This window comes from Numenius arquata, chromosome 2 (genome assembly GCF_964106895.1).
Source record: "Numenius arquata chromosome 2, bNumArq3.hap1.1, whole genome shotgun sequence".
In the NCBI taxonomy this organism is placed as follows: domain Eukaryota; kingdom Metazoa; phylum Chordata; class Aves; order Charadriiformes; family Scolopacidae; genus Numenius; species Numenius arquata.
Window position 1 is genome coordinate 89,097,954 of NC_133577.1, and position 27,206 is coordinate 89,125,159.

Sequence of the window (27,206 nt, forward strand, 5' to 3'; positions counted from 1 at the left end):
AGGTAAATGGGGAGGGTTGTATATATATGTCCTGCTGAGCACGGTGCATCAGCCACAACTGTTGAAATTGTCTCAGAAAGCAAACTGCAAAGGCATGGGCCAGAAGAGTGAGAAAGCCTTTTGTGAAATGAATGAGTCTGAAATGCGGTTCTGGATTTACCTCCCAAATTGACAGATTTGGTGCTGCTGGACAAATGGTATAGGTTTCAACAACATGTACCTAAAATGAGAATGTCATATGTAATTTGTACATACCTACCTGCCTAAGCCTTCAGGGTTCAAGACAGCTTGTGGATTTGTGCATCGTACCAGCTGTAATACTGTGCTGTCAGTCAGATCTTAATTTCTCCACTTCGCTCAGTAAACCCATGCTCTTTCACCTGTAGCATGGTTATAAAGCTGACTAAGAAAGCTGAGTCTACATTTAAAGGCAACTTCTGTTGTTCCACAGAATGTACTACTTTTGTTTCTAAATTGAAGGAAGCCAGCATGAACAGCAGAAGTTTCTCAGATATTTAACACCATGAGTTGTAAGGGAGATCCTGCTTTGTGTGAAGTTTAGGTGAAGGTTTCTTTGTGTTCAGTATTTTCACCAACTTCGTGTCAGTGTATTGAGCTGGGAGAGAAAAGGGCATTCAGGCAAAAGGAACTGCTCCAGTATCAGTATTTTAGTCTTTGAATGTTGTTTGGTTTGATGTCTTCTAAAATAATTTTGTAAGGGCTAGGTTTTTTTTCCATGATATCTCATTTTTCCAGGTTTGTTTGGGGGTTTTTGGCAGGCTTTTTCCAGGTATTTTTTTGGCAGGTCATCTTGAGAGTTTTCTTTGAGTTGAAATAAATGAATACTTGTAAAGTTTAACATTAAATATTTAGTATGGTAGTTTTAATTAAGAGATAAGCTCTAGTGTGGGAATTTCAAGTGTTCCTGAAAATAGATTTGCACACAGTTAAAAAAGAAAACAAATATTTATTTGAAAGTAGATTTGCATGTAATACTAGGTAGCCTGCAATAGTTGAGGGTTCTTTTGCAGCAAGAGCAGAAAAGCAGGCATTAGACTGGGTTGTTTTGTTCACATAATGTCTGTCAGAGTGAGTCTGCATCCATTACTGGGATTGCTAACAGGAATGGTAGCATCTCTGGTTATAGTAAATAACATGTTATGGCCAACTCTCCCCCTTACTTATCTCGGTGGGAGGTTAGAGGACAATAATTCTATCTCTACTTGATACATGCTAAAGCCACTTAAATATATGTATTCTATTAAAGTCCTGATTAAGAATTATGATTAAGCATTCGTTAGGGTTTAAATAGTGGGAAGTCCCTATGAAATCAGTTTTATAACACGTAGATTATATCAGTCTCAACAGTGATAGATTTTAGTGTTTTTCATGAATTGTGCCCTTAATTAAATTTACAGATTTAACTACAAATTACAAACTAGCAAAGCTTGAGGGCATGTAAGTAATTTAGTAGTTCAGTGTAACAGAGAAAACAAGGCAGAATTGTAGTACAGAAACTACATTATGCTCTGACTGACTATTTGAGCTAAACGATTACCAGTTTTGTGTAGCTCCTGGTTTTATCCCTCTGTTGGAGCTTCAGTAAAATCTAAGTGAACTTTTATTGAGATATACTCGTGTATATGACAAGGTGTTTACATGATGTGGAATTAATAGCTAGAGAAGTTTGAGTTCTGGAATGATTTGTCTATTTTTGTCAATGTTTGACAGCTCTGCAGCATTCAAATTAAGTAATGATGGTTAATGGGTGCTCAGTTTCAATAATCTCTGCATGCCTTCCCCATGAGACTTGAATGGACATGAAACGTTGCATCAGCTTCAAGTAATGTTTTCTCCTTAGAAGAGAGCGTCTTGCCCAGCTGCTTTTGCAGGTGTCTAAAGGATTCTCATTTTCTACACTTAGAATGTTTCCAAGAAGATTCTCTGGAGAAAAATTTGCTGCCCTGCAGTGGGGGAAAGGGTTTGACGTTGAAGATTATGCCAGGATTGACTCATATTCTGGGGTGAGAGAAATACAAACAATAAAGTTCAGACTGCCAGAACTTGCAGAAGCAAAGAGATGCTCTTGAAATTATTTAATTTGAGTTATTGGATATGGAAACTATTACTTTAACAATTTTGTATGGACTGACTCTTCAGGATTTTAAATAGTAGGCCATTCTTAACTGAAAATAACACACACGCCTCACACACATTATTTACAAACAAGTTAAACAAAATAACAGTAGTGTAGCAAAAGGGTAGTATTATTAGTTTATCAAGAATATTTGCATGGTAAGCCCTTCCATTTTTACTAGTAAACATACTTTTAAAAAGTAAAATATGTAATGCTAATATTTTGTCCCTCTGCAGAGATATCCGGTATTACCCCAGCTCACAGAAAAATAGAAGCTGTGACTTGTGGGTTGGCTAAATGAACATTGGAAACATTATACTTAATTTAATAATTGAGCAATATTTGTCATCCGTAATACTAGATTAGTGCCTGAAGTTCTGTTACAACACCAAAACTATCCTGTTTCTTACTGTAAAGGTGAACATCAACAGCAGCCTTTCCACCCTGGATGAACTATATTAAAAAAGAATACTCAGCAAATGTAAAATACGTGCTTTTCTAGTGATTCCTTAAATAGTAAATAAGTTTAAAATCACTTCTATTTCATGACTTAATTTGTTGGTCATTCTTATTACCCTTTATCCTGGAAGTGTTCCCGAATAGTCAGTGAGTCTTAGGACATTGTCATTACTAATCTTAGACTCCTAAGATGTTATGTTTCGTACAAAAGCATTGAATTAATGACTGGCAAACAAATTGAAGGTCCAAAAAATATTCCTCCTTTGTTCTAGTGGCTGTAACTGCCAGGTTACCTCAAATCTGTAGCTTGGAAGTTAGCTACAGCTCAAGATTTCATTTCATACGCCTTACTGCCGCTTGACTTGTTTGTGCTGCGTTCATAATTAAAGTGCAGCATAAATATGTTACCTATCAAAAGTGGTGAGTGTTGCTCAAGGTTGCTTTGGATTTTTTGGCCAAATTTCTTTTTATACCTTCTCAATTAGTAGTTTATTGAAAGAAAAAGAAAAAATATAAAAGAATTGCAATATGGAAGTTTATTCTTTTTTTTTCCCCAAGGAGAATGAAGATGACCAGAAGATGTTCATAAACAATGTCACTAGTGAACTGTAATGTCCTCTCTCCTAAGAAAACCTTTCCTCATGATGGTAAAAATCATTGCGGATTGAGACTGATTTTCAAACCATAGGGATTCTCTGGCAGTGCTGAGCTCACTGGCGGACCAGGGGGAGGACCCAGGTAGAAGTGGTAATTTTTCAGTTCACGCTGTGACCTGCTTTTTGGGAGCATTATTTCAGAGGACTTATCCTTAAACCACCTTTTCATGACAAGTAGCGAATTTAATTCTCTGCAACCTCTGTTTCTGTCTGAATTTCAGTTGAAATTGCTGGAGGGAGGACAGCCAGGTAGACAGAGTGAGTAATGCGATTTCCTTAGGAAGTCTCTACAAACGAGGAAGTAGGCTAAAATGCGTTGTAAATTTAAAAGTGAGAGTGGTAGAAGTGGTTGCAAATTTAGAAATGTGTTCTTTGAAGTGTCAGTTTGAAACAAGAAGCTTTAACACAGGGTTTGTAATGGATGAAATTTCACAGTAAAACAAAGTCTTGGGGTTTTGATTGTGGAATTAGGACACAAAGATGAGTTTCAGAACAAGGCTTCTTCTCTGAATTTAAAAAACATTTTAATCTAACCAAATTATTCCTCTTTAATCGGATAAAGATAATAGTTTATTGCTGTCCTTTAGTTATTTATTTGATTTTAAATTCTAATTGCGTTTCTGATCCACTTCAGATCCAGTTCAGCAAAGCACGTTGGCATAGCTATAAGGGTGTGGTATGTGATGGCAGAGGGAACAAGAAATCTAGGGTGAAGAGAACAGGAACCGCTTTTAACCTACTCTGCTGCTAGGTGTGGATGCCCTCCCTTGATTTGATTCTTGGGTATGTTAACAAAAATGTTAATGTCCTGTTTAGTTCCATTGGACTCTGTTCACGAAATAAAGCAAAGGAAGGGATAAACTGTTCTCCAGGCCACTGAGTGAGGTCTTTCTCCTGTTTCCAGCGTTCCCACAGGATTCAGAATGGCTGTTTGGATTGTTTGATCCCTTTAGGTCTAATTCATTATTCTGTGTTCATATTTTTGACTCCTCTCAGTACTAAGAGTAAATAAGGAAAAATGAAGTGTGGTGACAGAGGTTAAATATACAATGTTTATTTTCTGCTATTAGAGGCAAAATATCTTAACTTGTGTAGTAGGTCAGGATGCTAATCAGGTAACAGTAAAAGGGCAGGTTTAATCTCTGTGTAGAAAATACTGGTCAAATATCAAATGTTTAAACCTCATTAGATGGCATTACCTCATTAGATCTCATCATTGATGAAAAACAATTAAAATTCAGTCCAGTGTAAGGTACATGCTATATAACTGCTGCAAGCATGTGGGACAGCAGTCTAACTGATTGCTTGTCTCTTTCCCTATGAGATTTCTGATTTTTTTTTAAAAAATACAAACTTGTTTTTCCTGTCTTCTGGGGAGGAGTGCTGTCTGCTGAATTCTTTGGGTGGTTACTCACTGAGGGACCAAGCACTCTAGATAGCTCTTCGAAAGCTGTCTATTTTTAAGGTTACTTACTAACTTAGGTCTACCCTTCACCTATGTATTTAACACCTGATAGTAAGGACAGCCATCTGGATCACGTGCCACTCGCACTGGTATACAAAGTCGTGGTGAATACAGTTAAAATTCAGCATGTTCAACAGGCATCTGGTGATCGCCTTCCGAGTGATCAGGAAGTATTTCTGGGAAAAGCTTAAAAGGTTGTTTCATTTAACATAGGCAGGTTGTTTCCAGGACAAGTTGGAGCTACCTAGGGTTGGTCTGTGTGGGAGCTGCACGCGGTTGATCTTTGCTGGTTTTTTTCAGTCCAGGTTTCAGGTGGTTGTACAAATAGAAAGCGTTTTTCTTTCCTGGGCCTTAATATACTTCCTTTGAGATTTCATCTCTGTTCTTATCAGAAGAGGTAACCAGACTTTGTATTATCAACTTTGCTTTGTTTTGCTTCCTTTATGACTAATTAGCCTAGTTGCTAAATTAGTTCCCAAAGGAAACGAGGTTTATGTGATTGCACTGTCCAGCTGTTGTTCTGTTTGGGGCCCATTGGCTAACTTCCATCAAATTTGGCAGGGTAATGAGTGCTTCATGCAGAAATGCTGCCTTTGTACCAGTTTGTGGAGGCTGGGAATGGGATTGAGAGACCGGGCATAGATGAAGGAGAGCTTGAGCTCCCATGCTCTTGTGCTCGCCCAGGAGCTGGTTGGTGTGTGCGCTCTACAGATTTGGTGACCTGTTGTTTCACTAAGTGGTAGCCGAGGCTCTAGGTGGGAACTAAGGACCGCGAAGGAAGAGACTGGGGATGAGGAGATGAACGCCAAGAACCAAGATTAATCCTAGAAGGATTTTAGCAGACGTGGGAAGAGGGAAGGGCTGTGGCTGTCTATCCTTGGTGCAGAGACTGGGACAGAAGTCACTGTGGGAATTTATCTTTTTGATTTACTGTAACATCAGAGGAATTCTTTGTTATTTATGACTTGTGTGTACGTTGCTTTTTCCTTTCTAATAGCTTTCAGGCTGAGGTCTAGAAGGGCAGACTTTTCGGAGGCTGTTGCTTTAAGTTTATCATAGTGTTCTGACAAGCTTTCTTTTGGGGGTTGAGATGTCAGTCTTTAACAACAGAGACGCTTCTGGCACTTGATAAATACTGCTTTTAGAAGAGACTATGAAGATAGTGCAGTGATGATTGGAGTAGAAATGGAAAAACATTGAGATAAAGATTTTTTTATAACATTTATTTCTTGGCTTTCTGACTTAAGGTACCTACTGATAGTCAGAGGTGTCTCTCATATGGAAAGTGCTGAGAGTGATAGGGTCAGTCAAACACCTGCCTGTGGTGCTGTTAAGGGGAAAAAAGGGACAAGGATGGATTATATTTGTGTTCTTCAGCAATAGGATCAATTGCATTTGCTTTTCTTCGCCTTAAGAAATGTAATAACCTTCTTGGAGGGCACAGTGCAGTGAGTTCTCTATAAAATATTTCAGGTACAAGGCTCACTTTTAAGTCATTTTTGTTTGAGGAAGCTCAAAGGTCATATTTTTTAAATTATACAGCTGTCTTCCATTTCATGAACTTCAGCTTCTGTGGCACCTGTTGTCCAATAATAAACTTATTGGAAGAGTTGTTCAGATTGTGTAATCAGTTATGAGGAACATTATTTAAGCCTCACAAATGTGATCACTAGTAATGCTACTACTCTGCCATTTGCATATGCAAGTAAATTCTTTTATTATCTTAATAGTTACTCTTCTATCATCCTAATATATATAATCTCACAGATTGTTTATCTTTGCTTGTCATGAATGTGCAACCTCTGATAATACATGAGAAGTGTATTTGAGCTCTCCTGATTCTTGCCATGTATGGCACAATAAACTGCCCAAATTTGGTCAAATATTTTTAGCCACTTAGTCATATGTCTTTTAATGTGCTGCATATGTAAGCTTTTGATTCACTTAGCAACGGTATTTTTATGAGTATGTCTTGCCAGTTTTTCTTATGTATACTTGAAAAACGGGCAAGGATTGCTCTGTCTTGGGTTCTGTCACAACCAGATGGTCTGGCTTTTTTGTGTGTGTGTTTTTTGGGGTTTTTTTTAATAGTGCTAATCGATTTTAAGGTATCCTTTTTTTCACAGATTATGACTTTTATAGAATTTAAAGATACATGAGTATGCAGCATATTGAGATGTAATATTAAAAGATTTATATTTAAAAATGCTTAGGCAATTTCAGAGTTTTCTGATATGACTTTATTTTCCTTATAATAAATTGGTGAATATTGTGCTATACATAGGTTATCAATAGTCAGGCAACTTGGATATCCAGAAAAAATGTATATATGGTATGTGTGAAATATGGCTAGGGTAATGTTTGTGTTAAGTATAAACATTTGTGTTTCTTGAATTTCTTTTCCTCCTGAACTGAGTTTTGATGTCTTGCATTTAGTTCCTTTTCATTTCAGTAACAAAATGCCTTGCAAAGAGAGGTGATTCTTTTCTTTCAGAGCTTGATACTAGCTTGTAAGTGTTGTACGCAGATGATAGGTGGAAGAAATTGAAGACAATATGCTGGAGGAATTTGTAGTCTTTATTGTTGGAGTATATTCATCAATTATTTTATTAAAAAATTACTGAGTTAGAGTTAGAGATGGATATGACTGAAGATAATTCAAAAAATCCTTTAGGAAAGCAGTTTTCAAGAATACTTGAAAAGTTAGGAAGGTTTTTGAATGTTTTCACTCAAGAACGTGGTTTTGGTTTTGATTGAAAAACAAATAATGCAAGCAGTGGACTGCAGCCTAGCAGCAAGTTTACGGATGAACAAGTCCAGATGAGGCTCGTTGTTGAAACAATTCTGTGTTACATTCTAAACAAAGCCTTAAGTTCATACCTAATAAAGCAAATGGGGTCAAAGAGGGATAATTTCTTGCTGGTTTTGTTTGGCTGCTTAAACGGGGCAGCAACACATCTCTCACGGTGTGACTGTTCCCTCAGCACTACAGAATGGAGGAAGGCTTTGGGATTCACCTTGGAAGGCACAATTGCATAAATAAGGAAATCTGAGATTTTTTACCATAATAAAGCAGTATATAATTTTCAGTCTTTATTGCTGTAGAAGTATTCTGAAAAGGAAAATTTATACCTTAATTGCATTTAATTAGAGGCATAATTCTCTAGAAGGATTTAGGAGTCTGGCAGTAAAAGTCTTCGTTTCAGCCTTCTGATTATGCAGTATTGTTGATTTATTAAGCTAAAAAATTAATCCCAGTCTTGTGGGGTCTAGCTGTTCTGAGTCCTTGCTGTCCTGAAATGCAGAGGGACTTTTCTCTCTGTTGCTCTGCCCTTTTAAGGGCAGCAGTATGGAAGTTGGCAAGAAAACTCACTGAGCACCCTGTGAGAAAAATACTCAAACGCAGAGAAGAAACGCAAAATAGGAGCCAGTCAAGATGGAGATCTGGAGAACAGCAGTAGTTCTGCATCTGGGCAACAATGTTTGCTTGGTAATTAAGACATGTGCACAAAAGATAATATCTTTGCATTGTGCCAAATTGGTCCTCAAGTAAGTTTATAAACAGCAGTGATTAATTGACTCCTAAAAGACGTATGGTGGTATAGGATATGCTGCAGTAGAAAACAGCAGGGGGGTGTTGAAATGCAACGTAGCGTCCCCTTCCATACTCCTTAGTCTCAACTGCATTATAATTGGAACCACATTACGGTATTGTTTTCCAAACTGCTCCCCATCTTTTGGTCACAACAATTCTGCTTCATAGTGTAGCTGTTTATTCAATTTTGATACCCACTGGAGTGACTGAGCTGGGCCTGGGATGGGGCAAGGGCCTGGGGGCTTTATTAAAGGGAACCGCTTCATACTGGAGAACAAGGTTGCAGTGGGGATTGTAAATGGCTTCTCAGAAAACCAGACAAATTTACCTGAGGAAATCATATTTGTTGTTTTTGTTAAACTCTGTTTGAATTTGTTTATTTAAGGATTTTTTCACAAGCCTGTAACACCTGCTGCTTTTCTGTCAAATTCTTCTTGTCTTGCTGTCAAACCCCAACAAATAAACCCTACTCCCTCATCAGACTTTAAGATACTTACCTTTTTTTTCTGAAGATGTTGCTTAAAGATGCACAATATTGTAGAACACCTTTAATATGAACTTATTTCTTAAATCTTTCTTTCTTTTTAGGCCTGTATAGACGATAACGTAGATATGGTGAAATTTCTGGTGGAAAATGGAGCAAATATTAATCAACCAGATAACGAAGGCTGGATACCTCTACATGCAGCTGCTTCCTGTGGATATCTTGATATAGCAGAGTAAGGCTTTTTCCTCTTATTTTTGAAATACATGTATTTTGCTAATACATTGTCAGAGGGGCACTTGCAGCAGATGGCACTCTTTTCAGTTGCCTCTGGGATGTGTAGTGAGAGAGGATGCTTTTATGATGTGTTTTGGTTGTGAAGTGTGCTGTATATCTAACCATTTGTGCATTGCATTTTCTCTTTTTAGCTTTCTTACATGTAGCTGTAAGATGTAAACATCTAAGACTCTTCGTGACTGTTGGATGATTTTTTAAAAATTATTTTCTTCTGTAGAAAGGTTGTTATGGGGGGGGTGGAGGCATGGGGAGAAAGTTTCAATTCACGCTTATTAGTAGTCTGAAACATCCCAGGATAAATTTATGTGTAGGAGATTAATTTTGCAATTGTGTTTGCAGTCTTGAAACTTTTGGTTTTCAGGTGTGGTATGAAGTGGTGACTTTTGCTAATTATTTTGGCTGTGGAGCAAAATCTTACAGTTGAAGTTAGAAGCCTGTTATGGTATTAGTTAAAGCTTACTCAGTACTAAATTCCAGGAGTGTTTTTGTTGTTATTCTTGAAGCCTGTTGAGGGCCACTGAAGATATGCTAAAATCAAACTTTTCCAAAGGCTGTCTGTCTTAACCTGAAGTAATGACTGATTGGAGAAAATAGTTAGCATATGTTGTTCAGTATGCTGTTCTCACAGCAAAGAAGGTAATAGTGTATTTCTGGAGGACCTTCAGGTAAACACAGACTTCATCAATTCTGCTAAACTCATGTGATGTTTGATCCAGTGTGAGACTTGGATAAAATACAAAATAGTATTTTATCACATAATAATGTTACTGTACTAACTGCAGTGGCGAAAGATGGAAATTTTAAGTTGCGAGGATCGTTTATTGATGTTCTGTGAGTTTGCTAGGTTTAATTGTTTGAATCTTAAGGGAAACAAACAATTCTGGAGACTCTTGTATATTGTTTTCACTGGAAAATTCTTTTTTTGGGTGTTCATAGAGTGAAGTGCTTTGTGTATCCTTTTTATAATGGGGACTCTGTGTGACTGCTGACTTCTGTAATCTGCCTTTCTACACTATGTTGATGTTTGATGCTGTAATCTTGCATGCATGCTGGAAGTCTTTACTTGTTGGCTATACTATGACAAGAATTTCCCTACAAACTGAGGTAATATAAGCCTTTCTTCAGTTTAGTGAAGGTAAAACACCTGCCTTTTTCCACACTAGGGAAAAGTTGAATAAATGTTCTTGGTTTGGCATTGCAGCCTAAAGCAGGGAGATGTTCGGCAGAGAGAGAACGAAGTCCCTTGTCCACAAGACAGTTTTTCACTATTGACTTGAGTATCTGTAGTCTATAATATCGCTGAAGACTATAAACTGTTATTTATTCTCTCAGACTGGTATAGGAGCTGTCTGCATATTCTCTTTAGATTTTTTTTTTTAAAAAATGAAGTTATTGGAGTATAATCATGTGGGATGTGGGTCATCTAAGATGCTGGAAGAGCAGTGTCTCTAAGGTGCAAGGACTTTTGAAGATAAGCTGTTGAAATGAATTTCTACATACAGCTGAGAAGGGTAACCTGACCTGAATGGAGCAATATTTATATCTGGTGAGGACCACAGAGTTTAGATTTTCTTCAGACTGCTTCTCCAGGAGCTCAGCTTCAAATAATTTACAAAACTGACAGCAGAATTTGCAGCTGAGGCAAAACGGTGGAATATGACAGGATGATAGAATAAATTGTCAAAGGTTAGAAATTTCATTTTTATTTAGCCCATAGTACACACTGGGTCTGGCATCTGCTTTAGTGACAATACGTCTTTCTTGGGAAGCATGAGAATGTGTCTTTGTGTGTTTCTTTGTCTATATCCAACATGTTTCATTTTTAGCACTAAATTTTCAGGTTGATGGAAGGGAGCTTTTACTTTGGGTGAATTATAGAGCTTATATATATAGATCTGAAAAGATTACAGCTAATAGCTTGTAATCTTTCTGTCCTATATGATACGGACTAGCATTTTGGTGCAGAACATCTTCTGTTCGTTTCCTATTTTCTTACAAGGTACAAGGGAGAAGAGTCATGGGTTCTGGTGTTTCCAAACTTTGTTAACGAAGGGCTTGGGAGAGTCTGACCTGTGCTTCCCTTTCTTCTGCTGTGGAACTGCCTGTTGCACAGCTTTGTAGAGCTTCTCAAGTTGGAAACTCAGCAATCTATTTCTGCTTCCTCTGCTGCCATCTTAAGTCTTCTTAGGGCTTTCTTCAGATGTAAATAGCTAGAATTTATTTCTCTTGAAATAGCACAATCTGTAAAATCCTCCAAATATCCAAATTTAGATAATATATTGATTTTGTTTACAATGCTTACAATTTTACAATTCATAAGAAAAATGTAGCATGATGGCAGACTTTCATTATTTCAGGTTTTCATGTCTCAAAATCTGAAATTATATCTAAGAAAGCAACAGAGCTATTTTCTGTTACGAAATGCATTTCGATGCTTAGAATGTAATTTAGGGACTTCATAGCACTAAGTATGTCCTCTCTATGTTGACTGTGTTCACCTTTCAGCCTTAACATTCTTCATGTATGTGTGTACATCACTTTCTAGGCTTAAAAGAGGGGGAAGGAAAGCAGAAGTTCTGTTCATGTTGCATGGTAATTCTTGCATGATTCGTCACTAGGGTAAGAGTCTATGAAATAAAACTGAATGGAGTGTGTTGGAGTTCGCACATCTGCTGATGGGATATGAAACCCTGGTTCTGCTTTCAAAATGAAAAAAACCCAACCGTTTAATCATTACAAACCTTTATAGTACAATCTTTATCATAGTTTTTCTTCTCCTGCATAGGATTATATTTGGGATGGTCAATGTACTGTCTTACAGAGTGAGCAAGGTTTCTGTTCAGACTGCTTTGTAATTGAATCCATACACAAACAGGTCGCATATTCTTCCTACACATCCCATCCGTTAGCTACTAACACCCATTTCCTATTATGTACAGTAAATGGGAATGACTGGGAGTCATTCCTGTGTTACTACAGAATGGTGCCTGCCTATTTGATCAGTGCAGGAGCCTTCCCATCTCGCTGTGCTTTCACCGAACACCTCATCCTCTCGCCTTCTCTTACTCTATTAAGGTACACATTTTTTCTTAAGTAGCACCTGCTGCTGCTCAGATGTTCCTGAGTGAGTGCACCTGTTTGCTGGAGATCTGGGAGAAGTGTAGGATGTGTAGGTGGTAGGGAGCTTCTCCGAAAAAAAACCCTGGACGTCTCAGGGAGCCACCACTTCAGCCATGTTTTGCCGCTGGTCCCATGCTAATTGCTGGTGGGATGAGTGAATTTGTGGCACAGCCCCTACTCATTGGAGTTTTTATTTTGCTTCCGCTAACCACGCTGTCTGGCCAGTGGACGTTGTATTCCCTGTCCCTGTCATCCTCCACTGTGCTCACCAGTCCTGTGGCATCTTCTCCCAGCAGCGTCTCCCGTCCCATTAAAGTTTTCTGCTCCTTTGGAACAGCTGCCTTTTCTTGAAGATGCTTCCCGTCTCCTCTAAAAAATGCATCTTCTGGTTTAAGAAATGTTAGTCTTGTAGAAACCCACTTCAGATGAAATACAGCAAGAGAACATCATTTAGTGTGAAATAAGGTGTTAGCTGGTTGCAGATGGAGAGTTGTGCTGTAAAAGCAAAAACTCTGCCATGGAGGGCAACTGCTCCTTTTGTTTCTCTTGTTTCTGAGATGTGTAAATGCTGGGAGTGCTTCAGCTTACTGGAAATTCTTTGAATAGTTTAATTTTAGAATTGCCTACTTAAGTCAGTGTTCATCTAGTTTATGACTGTGTGAATTAGCTTACAAGTAATTGCAGTATGAACATGTTTTAAATTAAAATTCTTCAAAATTACCAAAACAGGTGGATTTTGTATGGCATGTTCTCTTTTTGTATTCTTCTCCATTTCTTTTCATTTACAGAAAGCTGGACACAAAGGAGCCTTTTTTTTTTCTCCAGTGTGTTAGTATGAATTTAAAAGGCCAGCATCAAATGGTTTGAAAAATTATGGTTATGTGGAAACAAACTTAAATGCAGGAGGACTTCACCAGAAATTTTGCGTGCCTTCTTCAAGATGGTATTTAATGGGTACGACCCTTAAATTCACCTTTGTAAAACTACTTTGGTGTATATAATGATTTTTTTTTTATCTGATCTCTTGTACAGCTTAAAAGCTTGTATATTATTTCATTGTCAGGGAATAAACAAATTTCATTTTAGAATGCAAAAAATGTAATAGAAGAAGTAGTGCAAAGTATCATTTAAGAAACAGAATTTTAAAATGCTTGCTTTCTTATTTGTCTCTGTTTTGTGTTGTACCAGATTAATGTAAAAGAAATCTGAAATGGTAGAAATTTCTTTTCTGTTCAAGAATTAAAGTTTGTGGTAAAAATACATTTTCTTGTGGGATTTGTACCATGCCTGGTTGTGAATGTGTAGCTGATGTATTTTGAAACTTGTTTGCAGATACTTAGAGGCTATAATAGAGTTTTACTACTGAAATATGAATGCTTTTTCATTTCCCCAGAATGAAAGAAGGTGCATCTTCCAGCAAGTATAAGAAGAGCATTTTTCAAAAATAACATGGAAGTCAGTGACAGTTACACTTTCGTGAAAAAAAAAAAAAACAAGGGGGAGGGAGATGTCCCCTGAAGGAAGAATAGGGTTTTTATACCTTCATATACATGTAGTACATCTGAGTAACAGTTTGCCAAATGTTGCTGTAGATACTAAAATTTCACATGGGTTCAAGGGACGAGAAGTCCACTGAGGGTTGATACATAAAAAAATACAAATGCACAGTAGATACATATGAATCAGATCTGGTTCAGCAAATGCAGGAAAATAGTTGGAGACTGGAAAGGTATTATAGGAAAAGTAGCATGTATTTGCCGTGTTCTTGTTTCCCCTGAAGATGTGCTCGCTTTTGGCTAAACATTAAATTGGCGTTTGGCCTAACTCAGTATGGTTTCTTTTACGTTTGGGAGGCATGTCTGATACATGTATTTACTTATACAGACCCTAAGACTTAGCACAGTTTCAAAATACGCTTTATTTTATAAGTTTTAAAGGCTGAAGCATATGATTACAGTTAGAAAGGGAAAAACTTCTTAAGTTCAGAGCCTTCTCACTCAGTTCATTTAGGAAGAGAACCAGCAGCTTGAGCAACTCTACTGCTCTACTCACTTTCCTTCCTGCCCAATGTTTTCTATGTTGTATCCCCTCCTTCCCCCAATATTTAAGGCACATTTTAAAAGGCTTGTGTGTAACCACTGCCTTATTGCTGACGCCCGTCTGTTTTTCCAGACTGCAGATACCTGAAAGTGAACCCAGCCAAACTAGTTTGCTGAAGCCTCAGCAAGACACGGTCCCGAGATCTCTCTATTTTAGGAACAGTCCATTAAGACTAATTGAGTGATCGCTGTCACGGAGGAGTGAGAGATAGTCCTGCAAACCTGTAGTTGAATACATAGATATTCAGTGATAGGTGATTTACTTGCAGCTCTAATTGCCTTGCGGAGACTGCTGTGGGTGTTGGGTGGTGGGTAGTGATTCCTGCCCATGGTAGAAGGATGGGACCAGCGCTCATCTGGCCACAGCTAGCGAAGCATATTGTGCAGTGTCACAATATGCTTCATGTGATCTAACTTGAGACTACTGCAGAAATACGCAGTTGTTCCTTCCTCTCCTTGATTTTCCCTCCTCCTAAGGCTCTTACCCCCTCTCTTGCATTATCTAATGATCACACAACAATGTGGGAACTATAAGGGTAAGACTAGCCTTCAGGGGGTTTGGAGGGTTTATGCTCTTTTGGATCAGTGAGCTGACCTGGCTCGCCAGCAGCCATTGGCATAGATATGTGGGTATTAAAAAAAAAAAGTCTGGGCTGCTTTTCAGACCTAGCCTGTGCCTCTGATCAGAAGCCTGGCTGTGGAGGGCTGCCTCTGCTGAGGTGGAGTCCTCGCCTTCATCTCTCACCTCAGGAGCCTGAATTAGCTGGTACTCTCCAGTGTTCTTCCATGAGGGTGAAAGGGTGGTTGTGCCACAAAATATGTTTCAAAGCCATTGTTTCTAATCCATTTCTCTCTAATTTTTGATAACTTGAGTACCTGGAGCTGTTACTTACTGGAGGTTTTTTAATAAACTCTTTAGCATAACCCTAGAAGAGCAAGACATTATTTAGGCAAAGCAGGCTGATAACAATGTCAGGGAGAGCTCCCATCTCCTTTAGCTTTGTTCCTAGTTGTGGTTTTATCTGAGTATGAAGCGATGTTATTAGTGTTGGATTGAAAAATGGATCTTTGGAGGGTAAACGGAAGTTTGGATTTATGAATAGCACGGTGAAGTTGATGGTCTGATGTAAACCACACGCAAACTGAGTATGCAAACTGATACAGCATTTGGTCTGATAAAGGTCCTACAAGGTGAATGAAGCTTTTGTCAGGATTCAAGATGTTACTTTAAATGGCACAAGGAAACGTTAACTGGAGAAGTAGAATTAAAAGGAAAAGGAACAAAGATAAAACCTGGTACAGCCAACTCAGGAAATGAGAAGAGGACTTCAGAAGGATATATTATGAAACAAACATGACAAAATAAAAGCAGGAAAAGAAGATTTATTCTCAGCCAAAGAAGAGCAGCTCTTCTAGAAGAATGACTGACTTCTTACAAGTTGACACTGGTAAAGATGCAATGTTTGTTTTGAGAGCTGTGAAAAGGTCACTGCAGGCTTTTGAAGATTGTTGCAGTTAATTCATTTCTATTTGTTGCCTTGTTTCTTTCTGGAAGAACAGATTGGGAAAAAGTGTTAATGAGAGTGTTAAAAGAGAAAATATGCTAGTATGGTAGTCTCTCTGCCCCCCCCAGTCAAAGTGCCATGCTTGTTCTTTATTGGCAATGTAAAAAATATCTGCAAGGAAAAAGCTAAATTCCATTAGAGAAAATAATAGAGTTACTTGGAGAAGATCAGTGAGCTAGTATCAGTTGGCATTTTCTTTTATGAAAATGTATTGTGGCATTATACTGTTTTCAGCATGTTTTTGCTGCATGTGTGTATGTCCTAAGAATAATGCAATGCTAATTAAGTTATTTAGGTTGATGGTGAAATTCCCTTTTTAAAATTGTATCATTATGTGGTAGAGTTTAATCTTTTGTACTGTGTAGTTGTGATCTGATGTTTTGATAAAAAATAGCTGGCAGAAATAAACAGTAAGATATGGTCAATGGGTTAGAGGGAATTATAGGACCTAACTGATTTGATGCCTGTTTGTTCAACTGCGGGAGTCGAGGAGAGCTGGTCACTGTAGGATGCACAAGGACAGTGGGTGCTGTGTAGCTGCCTTCTTCAGATTGGATTACTGTGTGCATCTCTACTTCTGACCCTAAATATTTGTTAGTAAGTGTATCGCGTTTCTGTTCTTGTAAAGGTAAATCTGCTAGGTCTTGAAGTTCAGAAATACCTTCTTCAGAGACATATGATTTAGTGGAAAGTATCTTTTTTTCTTTTAATGTGCTTTAGCAGTTCATTGGAGCTAATGAAAGGTCAAGGGACTGATGCCCAGTGTAAAGCTCAGAGCACTCTGATTTTTGGCTGAAAAAGAGTTTAAAAATGCAGCTCGTCTAAAAAAACCATCATGCCTTGAGAAGCGATATGCAGGAAAGATCTTAATTGTTTATCACAGAGCATTGGTTTCACTGGTGTTCTGAGAACAATTCAGAGTAGATCTCTTACCTACGAACTCTGAAGTTAATATGAGCATCTGAGTGATACATGTGGAAGAGAAGACATATTGAAGAGTGATACATATGGAAACCTGGGAGCTCAGGTAGACTCCTGAGAAACATAACGCATCAGGTCCTCCCTGGATGAGGGAGCTCAGATACATGAGCAACCAGGTTTCGAATTGAGCAAGTGTTGGTAAGTACGGTATAATGTCACTTGTGAAGGCCTCGTCAACTAATTAAAAATTCTTGGTTTAGAGAGAGGAGGTGATAGTTTCTTTTTACACTATAGAATCTATGGAATTGTTAGTTCCATTAAATACTGAATATAGTATTTATTCAGTTACCAGATATAAAATTAATTAAATTCAAAATAAAGTCCTTTTCTAGGAGAAAACATGGGTGTGATATAGGTTGTCACTTCTGTGTATCTCAGTTTTTATTTTCTTTGAGCTTTTTTCCGTATTGTGAGTTTGACCCTATTCTGCCGCATATCGTAGATTTTCTAATGACACTAAAGCAATTTATGGCCTACTTATCCTTTCTTACAGCTGTGTCTTTTGTTGGATATCCTAAACTACGTCATTTCAGTGCAAGCGATCCTAATCTGTGTGTATTTTTCTAGTCTTATCCATGACTGAGGCAGGACAAAAGCTGCTTGAATTCTTCTGAAATCCATGTAAATATAGTGTGGTATTTCTAGAGGCATAAGGCTGCTGTGCATTGATGAGAATGAGTTATTTGGATACAATTCAGATACTAAGACACAAAAATACAGTATTTTTGCTATAAACAGCAGGTATAGCAGGAAAAAAGTATGAAAAAGGAATTACTCGAAACCTCTTGATTACAACTGAGGTACTGCTTATCAAATTTAAATAAAGAGTAAGAGTTTCTTTCAGAAGAAATGTGTTTTCAAGGAAGTTCAAAGTGAACTGGACAGGTAAACAACTGCTATGAATTCCAGATTGCTGATACCTGATGAGGGGTGAGACCGAGTTCAGTACTACTGAGTGATGCTAAAAGCTGCACTGTAATACCAATGTTGCTTCATAGAGAGATTTGCTCACTATAATATTGCGTAATATAATTACAAACAAGATAAGTTCTGTGATGTAGCGATTATATCTATGCTAATATCTGTTTAAGCACAGTAAAAGAATTGATCTTGGTTTAAATTTTTCTGATGTAAATGCCAACACGTGGCTGTTGGAGGAAAATAAGATTGTTAAGTTAGGTCCATATTCAAAACTTCCACTGAAATAGAAAGCAGCAGTTAAAAATCAGAATTTGCGGTGCTGCTATAGCCAAATCTATAACGTTACTTATGGCACAAGGCAGGAAGGACAGTGAGCTAGTGGTGTGATCACCTCTTGTAGATGAGGAATTAGCTGAAGAAGGTGGGCAGCAGCATGGTTTTCCTTCTTCCTCTTCCTTTTCTGCCTCCGTGTTGTTGGTATCTTTTCTCATTATCAAGTGTAACTCAATCCCAATGTTTCACCTTGATGACACTTCCGAAAATCACCACAAATGCTTGGAGAGTTGCTACAGGAAAGCATCCTGAGCTAGAGTTAGTGTATGTACTCTTCTGCAGCTGCAACATGATATTTTTTCAAACTCAACCTTCATTTTTGCACTATAGAGTGCAAGAAGGATAATTAGGTTTAGATAAATCAGTCTTTATGGAGAAAAAACCTCAACAAAACATGTATTTTTGTTGTCCGACCTTAATTTTTCAACACTTCTGGTACTTTTTGTGAATGTTGGACTTCAAAACGTGTTGGACCTCAAAACGTGTTGGTCTGGTTAATTCTTTGGGAATCGAGGGGTTTTTTAGCTTTGTTTTGTTTAGGAAGTTTTGTGAATTTTGACAGCATTTGCTATAAAACTTCCTATGCCTCAGCTTGGAAATCAACATACTCTTACTAGCAAGGATAAGTGTTCCTTAATTTTTAAAGACTTCTAAGTAAAGGAGAGAAACACTTGTTCACCAAGTGCGTAGTGAAATTAACATTTGATATGCAGTTTAAAAATACTTTTTGTTTTGCTTGCTTGCTTTCTTTCCTGCTGAAGGTTTTGCCCTGTGTTCATCCTGGCATTACCAGGCTCCAGGTCATTTTTTTCTTTCTTTCTTTTTTTTTTTTTTTAAATAGGTTATAGCATATGTTTCCCTATATAGCATTCTTCATGTTTCCTACTTTTCTCTTCTCCGTCACTGTTTACTTATACCTAAACATTGCTCTGCCACCTCTCACATGCCTTTCCTCTATATGGATATGATAAAATATGAAGGCTTAGTTGCTTTTCATATGCTGCAAGTAGGAATTTTTCCTATTCCATCTTTGCGCCATTAATGTTTAGGTGGCCACTTACGTACAAATATTTCTAGAGCTTATTGCTGGATTTTTTCAGAGGTTTCTTGGAACATGGGAGGACTAAGACTAACCAGATACTGTTATCTACACTATTTCTTCCATGCTTCTGCATACCAAGAAGGAAAACAGATGTGATTCTAGTCACTGTGCTTCCTTGGGCACGCAAGTTGCAGTGGAGACTAGGGATGGCCAGCTGTGTGCAGAGCTCAGTGCTGTGTTGGCACCTTGAAGAGTGTTGCCTTCGTAAACATGAATATGTTTTTCATATAGGCACAGTATTTAGAATTGACAGAAAGTGCTGTTTGCGTAGGGGCAATTTTTTTTCTCATCTTTGTAGCATACTACTTCAATAACTTTGGGAGTATTTGACACTTTTGAAGCAAAGATGTGTGTGTCTGTCCAAGATGCTTTTTTGTAACAGCTTCACGAGGGAGAGTCAGGAGCTGGGTTTGCTGCTATCTGGAGGAGCTCTTGCATATTGAAGGATATAAAAAGGTCTTTTCAAACTGGTACATAATTTAGAAAAAGACATATGCCGAAATCTGGATGCGACTGGTGAAAATTGAAAAGAAATGTCACTTCCCATTTGCTTAGAAGCATTTGGCCATTTGTTTCTCAACTATTTTTTTATTAATTTTTTTTAAATGTCTCTAGATGTCTGAAGTTCTCAGTTCATCTTCTGCAAGAGAAAATCATAAATTCACCTCAGATCTCTTGCTGATATCAGCTGTCTTAAAATCATCACTCACATATATCAGGAGAAATAATTATCTAGTTTTGCCAAATAATCCTAATTGGTCTTATTTAACTTGGTGTTTTGTGTAGCTGCTGACTGATGCTGCTGCTCATAGGGGGAGCATTCCTATTTAGAAAGTGCTGCAGCATTTTTTTTTCCAAGAGAGAAAGATGGGAGTGAGAATCTTCTGTAATTTGCAAAGAAACATAACCTTAAAAGTGCCTGAGTTTTATCATGATTTGATTTTAATTTAAATGCCATCACAGAAGCCTGTCTTGTTATGTCAGTCTCTATTCAGCTCTAAATGATTAGAGGCAGAAGGTTGAGGCACAGCGTGGGATGGCATTTTGCAGAGTGCCTGAGTAAGACATCCCTATGAATTTGACTTGATTGTTTTTCAAGTCATTTGATTTATTCTACATCCGTCTTAAAATCATCCAGGAGACACTGTTCTTGGCCCAATCAGATTTGTACAGCTTTGGTTCCAGTACTGAACACAGAGCCTTCATTTTCTTCTGAAAATCACAGATTGGAGAAAAAAGACAACTGCAGGAGTATCTCAGCTGTGGAGAAAGGGGGACAAGGGAAATTATCTGTAGGTTGTCACTGAAGAGGGCGAGGAGATCCCTGGTTGTGCAGAGCCGGGTGGCCCCAGCCGGGGCAAGCAGGGCTCCTCCGTGCCCTGCGAGACCTGCCCCAGGGTGTGCACATTTTAACACTCTTTGCCAAATGCGTACAACGGTTACAATATATATTTCAGAAACAGTGAAATTGTGACTTTTTATCTCATTACATTTATGTGGATTTTGAAATATGTGTTTAAAAATGAGTTTGACAGCGTGAGGGTGCACGAGAGAGTATTTGAAGGGTGGCTGGGTACTGGGTGCTCTGCATTCGTATTCAACTGACTTGAAACTTGCCCACTGACACAGGGTATATGTGTACTAGGTACCACCGTTCCTGGCTTGTATTAGAAATAGTGTGACCAGCAGAAGAAGGGAGGTGATTGTGCCCCTGTACTCAGCACTGGTGAGGCCACACCTGGAGTTTTGTGTCCAGTTTTGGGCACCTCAATACAAGAGAGATATCGAGGTGCTGGAGCGAGTGCAGAGGAGGGCAACGAAGCTGGTGAAGGGCCTGGAAGACAAATCATATGAAGAGCGGTTGAAGGAGCTGGGACTGTTTAGTATGAGGAAGAGGAGGCTGAGGGGAGACCTCATCACTCTCTACAACTACTTGAAAGGACACTGTAGAGAGGTTGGTGCTGGTCTCTTCGCACAGGTAATTAATGACAGAACAAGAGGGAATGGCTTCAAGCTCCAGCAGGGTAGGTTTAGACTGAACATTAGGAAAGAATTTTTCACAGAAAGAGTGGTTGGGCATTGGAATAGGCTGCCCAGGGAGGTGGTTGAGTCACCATCCCTGGATGTGTTTAAGAGTCGTTTAGATATGGTCTTGGGGGATATGGTGTAGGGGAGAACTTTGTAGAGTAGGGTTGATGGTTGGACTCGATGATCTCAGTGGTCTTTTCCAACCTGAATGATTCTATGATTCTGTGATAACAGAATTTAGCGCAAAAGGCTAGGCCTTTAATATGTTATTTTGAGAAGTGCACCTTAAAAATTCAAGAATCACATAGAAGCAGTAATTTTATCTCTTGATATGTTGTATATGTAGGTAGATATACCTTTGCTTGACTGGACTTTAAGTATTATTTTTGCTACAAATTAAAAAAATAAAAAAAAACCAACAACAAACCACACCCAAACCAAAACCACTTTTGAGAGGGGCTAGGGAGCTTGAGGTAGCATTTCTACTTCTGTCTGAGTTAATAACAACATTGTTAAGAATTTAAATTTGAAGTGAAACTTTTCTGTGGTGAGAAAATATTTGAAGAAATATTCCCAGACACTCAAACCAATAGAAGGTCTGAAAAGGATCAGGTGTTACAGTTCTAGTATACTTCAACTTAAAAAAAATAAGTCTGGAAACAGCAATGTTAATTTTTTTTATTTGTTAAATGTCTCTTGAAGGTCTAATTGTTTGGCCAGATTTATTATTAGTAATTTGAATTATTTACAGAGATGTACTTTTAAAAGTGTATTGGTACTTTGTATTTTAAAAAAAATCATTGAAATAATTCTGAAAGGCATTTTAAAAGAAGGCAATTAAAAGACATGAAAAACTTGCATATCTTTGGAATTTGTTTTTACATCCTGTGGACTGTGGGGCGGATTTTTTTTTCCATTGTTTATTTCTTCAAATGATGGCTTGCACAGCTGCGTGAACACAGTGACACTTTTTCTGTCTTTTGCTCCCTGTTATCACTCAGTTAAGACACTCATGGAATTAATTTGAACTACACCATCTATGGATTTTAAAAAAAAACAGCAGGGTTTAGCTGAAATTGCTAATTAGCTGAAAGCTGTTGGGAGACCATTTGTGCTGTTGGTTGGTGTCCCTGCTAGCAATTAGGCCATGTTTTCCTGGAAGGCCACACTGAACAAATTTATTTTAAATGTATATATATCATGTTGAACCTTTATTCAGCAAGAGATTTTTTTGGAGGGTCTCTCTCCTCACATCTTAGAAGTTAGAGGCTGGCAACCTGTCTTCTGACTCATCTGAAGGGACCTCTTGTTTTCACTAGTTAGTCTCCAATGAGCTCGGTAAGCAATTCTTAACGAACCGAATCAATTCAGTGGCCACTTCTCTGCCCTGCCTTGTGCTTGCCACCCTTCTGGTGACCTTCAGGTTCAGCGAGTACTTAAAGTTAATTATATCCCTAATGACTTCACAAACTTGTTTCCAGATATCGTGAACTGGGGCAAGGTTCGAATGTAAACATATGCCCCTCTTTCTGTTGCCGAGGTAAATAATATTAAAGTGTTATCTGCAGCGTATCTCCTTGTCTGCAGCTAACAAAGTTAAGTAAAACCAAAGTTTGAGCGTCTTCCAAATTCTCAAGTAAATGCTTCCTAAATTCACAAATAAAACTCAAGTTTGGATATAACTGTCTTCAGAGAGAGGTGTTTTACTCTCTATTTACTTTGTGTCTCTATAAATTTTGTTAATATATTACACAAACACAAGTCAGCTGTAAGGAGTTTTTTGTTTGTTTGTTTTTAATTCAGAGTGTAGGCCAAGTTGCTAGGTAAAATTTTTAACTTCCACTTTCTGAGCTTGGTTTTGGTGTGGACTGTTTGGCTTTTGTACAGTAATCTCAGAGGGTTGTTATTTATTGTCTCAGAGATACTGAGACCTTTATGAAAGGTATTGAAATGTATTTTTCATACCTTTTCATAAGATGGTGGGATATAGTCTTGGTTTCATAATAATTAGAGAATCATACCGTCATAGAATACCAGTTTGGAAGGGACCTCAGGGATCATCTGGTCCAACCTTTTCTTGACAAAAGCTTAGTCAAGACAAGATGGCCCAACACCCTGTCCAGAAAAGCGTCCAGTGATGGGGAATCCCTGGGGAGACTTCCCTGGGGAGACTGTTCCAATGGAGACTGTGGAGACTGTTCCACTTCCCTGGGGAGACTGTTCCAATGGCTGATAGTTCTCACTGTGAAAAATCTTCCTCTTGTGTCCAATGAGAGAAAATAATATTTTTTTTTTTTCAGAGTTGTTAATTTCAGTCTCTAATAGCTATTGAGGAATATACAGCAGTGATTGCTGAAAGACAAATTTCAAATAGAAGTATTTTTGCCTTCATAAAACAATGGTATCACAAAGCAAACTTGTTCTTCCAGTCTTACCCGTAATGCTTGTCATGGAAACATCAGGGCAAAAGTATCAGGAACAATTTTATTTTATTTTCCTACTCTTGTCTTTCCTAGTATTCCCGGGGTACTTGCAATTCTTTGTACTTAGACCACAAGAGTGTCTAAAAGAGATACCTTTAGCTTCAATATCAACACTTGAAAGCTTTAGCTCCCCAAAATAAGTATGGTATGGATCAAGCTACTGTTTCCTTCTTATTTATTTACATTTCGAATAAGCACTCACCAGAATATTATATAAATTCTCGTTGGGTTTTCCAAATTAATTCTTCTGTAACTGTCTATTGAACATGGCCATTTTGCAACAAATGAATTACAAAAGACACAAATTTAAGCAAAAGGTTTTGTAAGTAGGTGACAGTAGGAGTCCTATACATTTTTACTTTTCCACTGCATCCAAGTTTGCAAAAAGCACCTTTTTTGAACATGGTGCCAAAGAGCATGGTTCTGGACTTTTTATTGCACAGCTCTAATTTCTTTTTCACTGCATACATGTAGCTGTATCAATTAAGTATCAGCTGAGGACATACAAGTTACATTACGTTTACTTTAAAAAGATGAAATTTCAAGATGAATGTAACACCTGCTTAATAAAGATAAAATTATTTGCGAGTTGGGTTTTTTTTCAAACATGGATGATTTTTAAAATATCCAGACATACCTACATACAATAATATGCTGTTGCATGTGAAGATTTTAGTATGTGCTATCAGAATAAGTGAAATGTCAAACACACCCATATTTGAAGTCATACTATCATTTGTAATTTACATTTAGGTTGAAGTACAATTTGTTTGGAAAGTAAATTTTAAAAAAACAACAAAGCCCTCTGATTCTTGGGATTATTCTGGTACTGGCTTCTGCTCAGCTACTCCTTACAAACTCAGAGCATCGTTCTGTTGGTTTTGTTTAGCAAATCTGTTCCCTTTCTGTATGTGATGCAGAGTCAAGTTACCTGCACATCTGAAATGATTGCTTTCCTTTTCCCTTGGTAGCACTAGGGTTCCTAATAAAACGTATAATCCTGTAGGCACCGGCCTGACTTCGTGCACCATCTGAACCCTGTCGTTGCTTTGCTGAAACTATCATTACTGTAAATGAAAATGAACAAATGCATAAACTTTTTCAGGACAGGATCATCTGTTACTGAATGATGAGGAAAACAGAACAAACTTATTTCACTACCAGGCTTAGAAGGTGTTTTTAAAATATTTGGATTTTTAATAATATGGTTTCTACTGAGTATTGCTCTTTCACTGTTAATTTGCGTGAGGCAATCACTATTAATTTTTTGGTGGGGAAAGTGGAGGGGAGGCCTCGTTGGAGTGGCCGAAGGAAGGATGGGAAAAGACCGTTCTCACTTCCCTGGTGAGGAGCGTGCTGCCTTCCGTCTTTCTCCATCTCCGTCCCTATAAATCCTGTGAACTCAGGGCAGGTTCACCCAACCTTCCTTTGCTGACGTAAGGAAAACGTAAGCACGTGCAAAGGGGAACTCAGATAACTCTACTTCTCCTGCCCTGCTAATCCCCCTAGCTCTGCTGATCTGATTTTGGTCTGTAAGCAGCTTAATTTTTGCAGTCTTACTTTAAAGGATCATTTGAAGTTGTTCATATATCTAAGTAATAACTTTCTGAAATACTACTATAGCCTTTTGTTCATTCCCTACACTTTCTTAGGCAATGCTCCTTTTATCACATCTGTAAGTTATTGACCCGGTTGGCCAAATACAACCATGTCAATGAGATATGTATTTTCCTTATGAAAGTAGCTTAATTTTTCTCTATAGACACTATATGAAAACAGGTAAAAATCAGGTTTTTTAAACATCACTTTTTTCATGTCTATATTAGAAGAAGTAGGTTAAAAGCACATGGATGTTGACTTGGCATTTTTTTATAAAGATATTTTTGTCAGTGGTCGACTTTGGTTTTGGATCAACATTTTGACTTTGTAAGAAAGTTCGTTTCCCCACTGCTGGTTTTGCCTGTTTAGCAGACACCCGGGATAGCAGTTATCTGGTGTGCGATCTGGAAGGCTGTGCCACTGTTAAAACAGTGCAACTGGTATTCTTAAGAAATGTTGTTACTTTGTATTAATTTTTCATTCCCTCAAAAGTTAAATATGTAAACTGGAAAGAGATAAGAGTCACAGCGGCACTCTTTTAAGAGGATCGGAATAAAACCGGGACCGCCTACCAGCATCAAAGTTAGCGGTGCAACTGATGATGCATATCCCAGGAGATACGGTTACACTTCTGGGAAGTCATTTCCATTCTGCGATCTGTCAGTTCTTTCCTCTTCTTGATGTAATTACAGTGGTTTAATAACAAGTGCTATTTAAAACATACATTAAAAAATAGAAATGTATGAGAGTACTTGATGCTGAGTTATTGAATAAAGATAAGGAAAATATGATCCTAGATCTGGAATCTGTTGCTGTTAATTGGCAGTAGTTAAGCAGAAATACTTTAAAGCATTTTTATTAGTGTTGGGTTAATTTTGTGTTTGGCTCCTGCGTAATTTGCCTTTCTGCAGTAGTGAGGTTAAGAAAGCACTTTCGATTTCATAACACTTGTTACTGAATGGATAGCTACTACTTCTTTGGGTCTGAGTATTTCCTGATTAGTTTTTTTTCTCAAATATATGGAAAGTGTAAATTAAGCTCTGCAAAGCAGGAGGTATGTTTGCTACTTTCTGTTTGTGTAGAGTTCTGTCATGGGTCAAACTGTTGAATTTGTTACGGAAGTGGAAATGTTATAGTCAGAAGGTGTAAGACTGATCTGTATTGATGTTTTAATTATTGTTCATTCTCTGCTTAGAAACAGACTATATATTATGCTCTAGGTTCTCAATAACATGATAGCCTTATGGTTTAATACAATGAAGTAACTTGAACTTTTGTGACATTGTTGGAATTGATCCATTTGACTTAATTTGAAATTCAGAAATAAATTCCACTGTCTGGATTGTTGACTCCTGAGACAGTACTACTTTAAGTAAGAAAGCAGTGGGGTTGAAATACAGTGTGAAGTCCTGCTTCCCTTCTCCCATCACCTCTTTCCCCACCGAGAGCTGACCTTATGAACACTTAGGAGCAGAGGTGATTCTGGTTTTATTAACATCTGCCTCAGAGACCAGGAGTCACCAGTATGGTAAAGTATAGAAACATAATGTGCCACTGAATTTGGAAGTGCTAGGAAGAGTGGTTTAATACGAGGAGCTTGTGGGAATCAGTGGTTCAACCTCTCTTAGCCTTGTGTTCGTGTTTGTTCATCATTTAACCATTTTCTTCTTTCAGTTCTTGCAAGTATATATTTAAATGTGTCAGGAGTCCTTATGGCAAACTGAAGAGCAGAGTGCTATTTGTATTAATGGGTATTATGGTGAAAAGACATGCAGATGTTCAGGGATTGTAGAGTCATGAGATTTTTTACTTATACCTAATATAGTTGTTTCTCTGAATTGTATGTGTGCATGTATATACCCACTGCATATGATATTCTAGT

At 37.9% G+C, this 27,206-nt stretch overlaps 1 protein-coding gene across 4 annotated transcripts in view; it reads left to right on the top strand.

Annotated features, from left to right (window-relative positions):
• The window catches only part of PPP1R12A (protein phosphatase 1 regulatory subunit 12A), a 126,044-nt gene that overhangs the window by 38,571 nt on the left and 60,267 nt on the right, over positions 1-27,206 (top strand). For all 4 annotated transcript variants that reach the window (XR_012463706.1, XM_074166371.1, XM_074166377.1 and 1 more), the window contains exon 2: positions 8,901-9,031. Coding sequence is in view for 3 of the 4 variants with exons in the window: in XM_074166371.1 (XP_074022472.1) it covers positions 8,901-9,031 (131 nt within the window). In the remaining variant the exon portion in view is untranslated. The remainder of the gene's footprint in view (positions 1-8,900; positions 9,032-27,206) is intronic.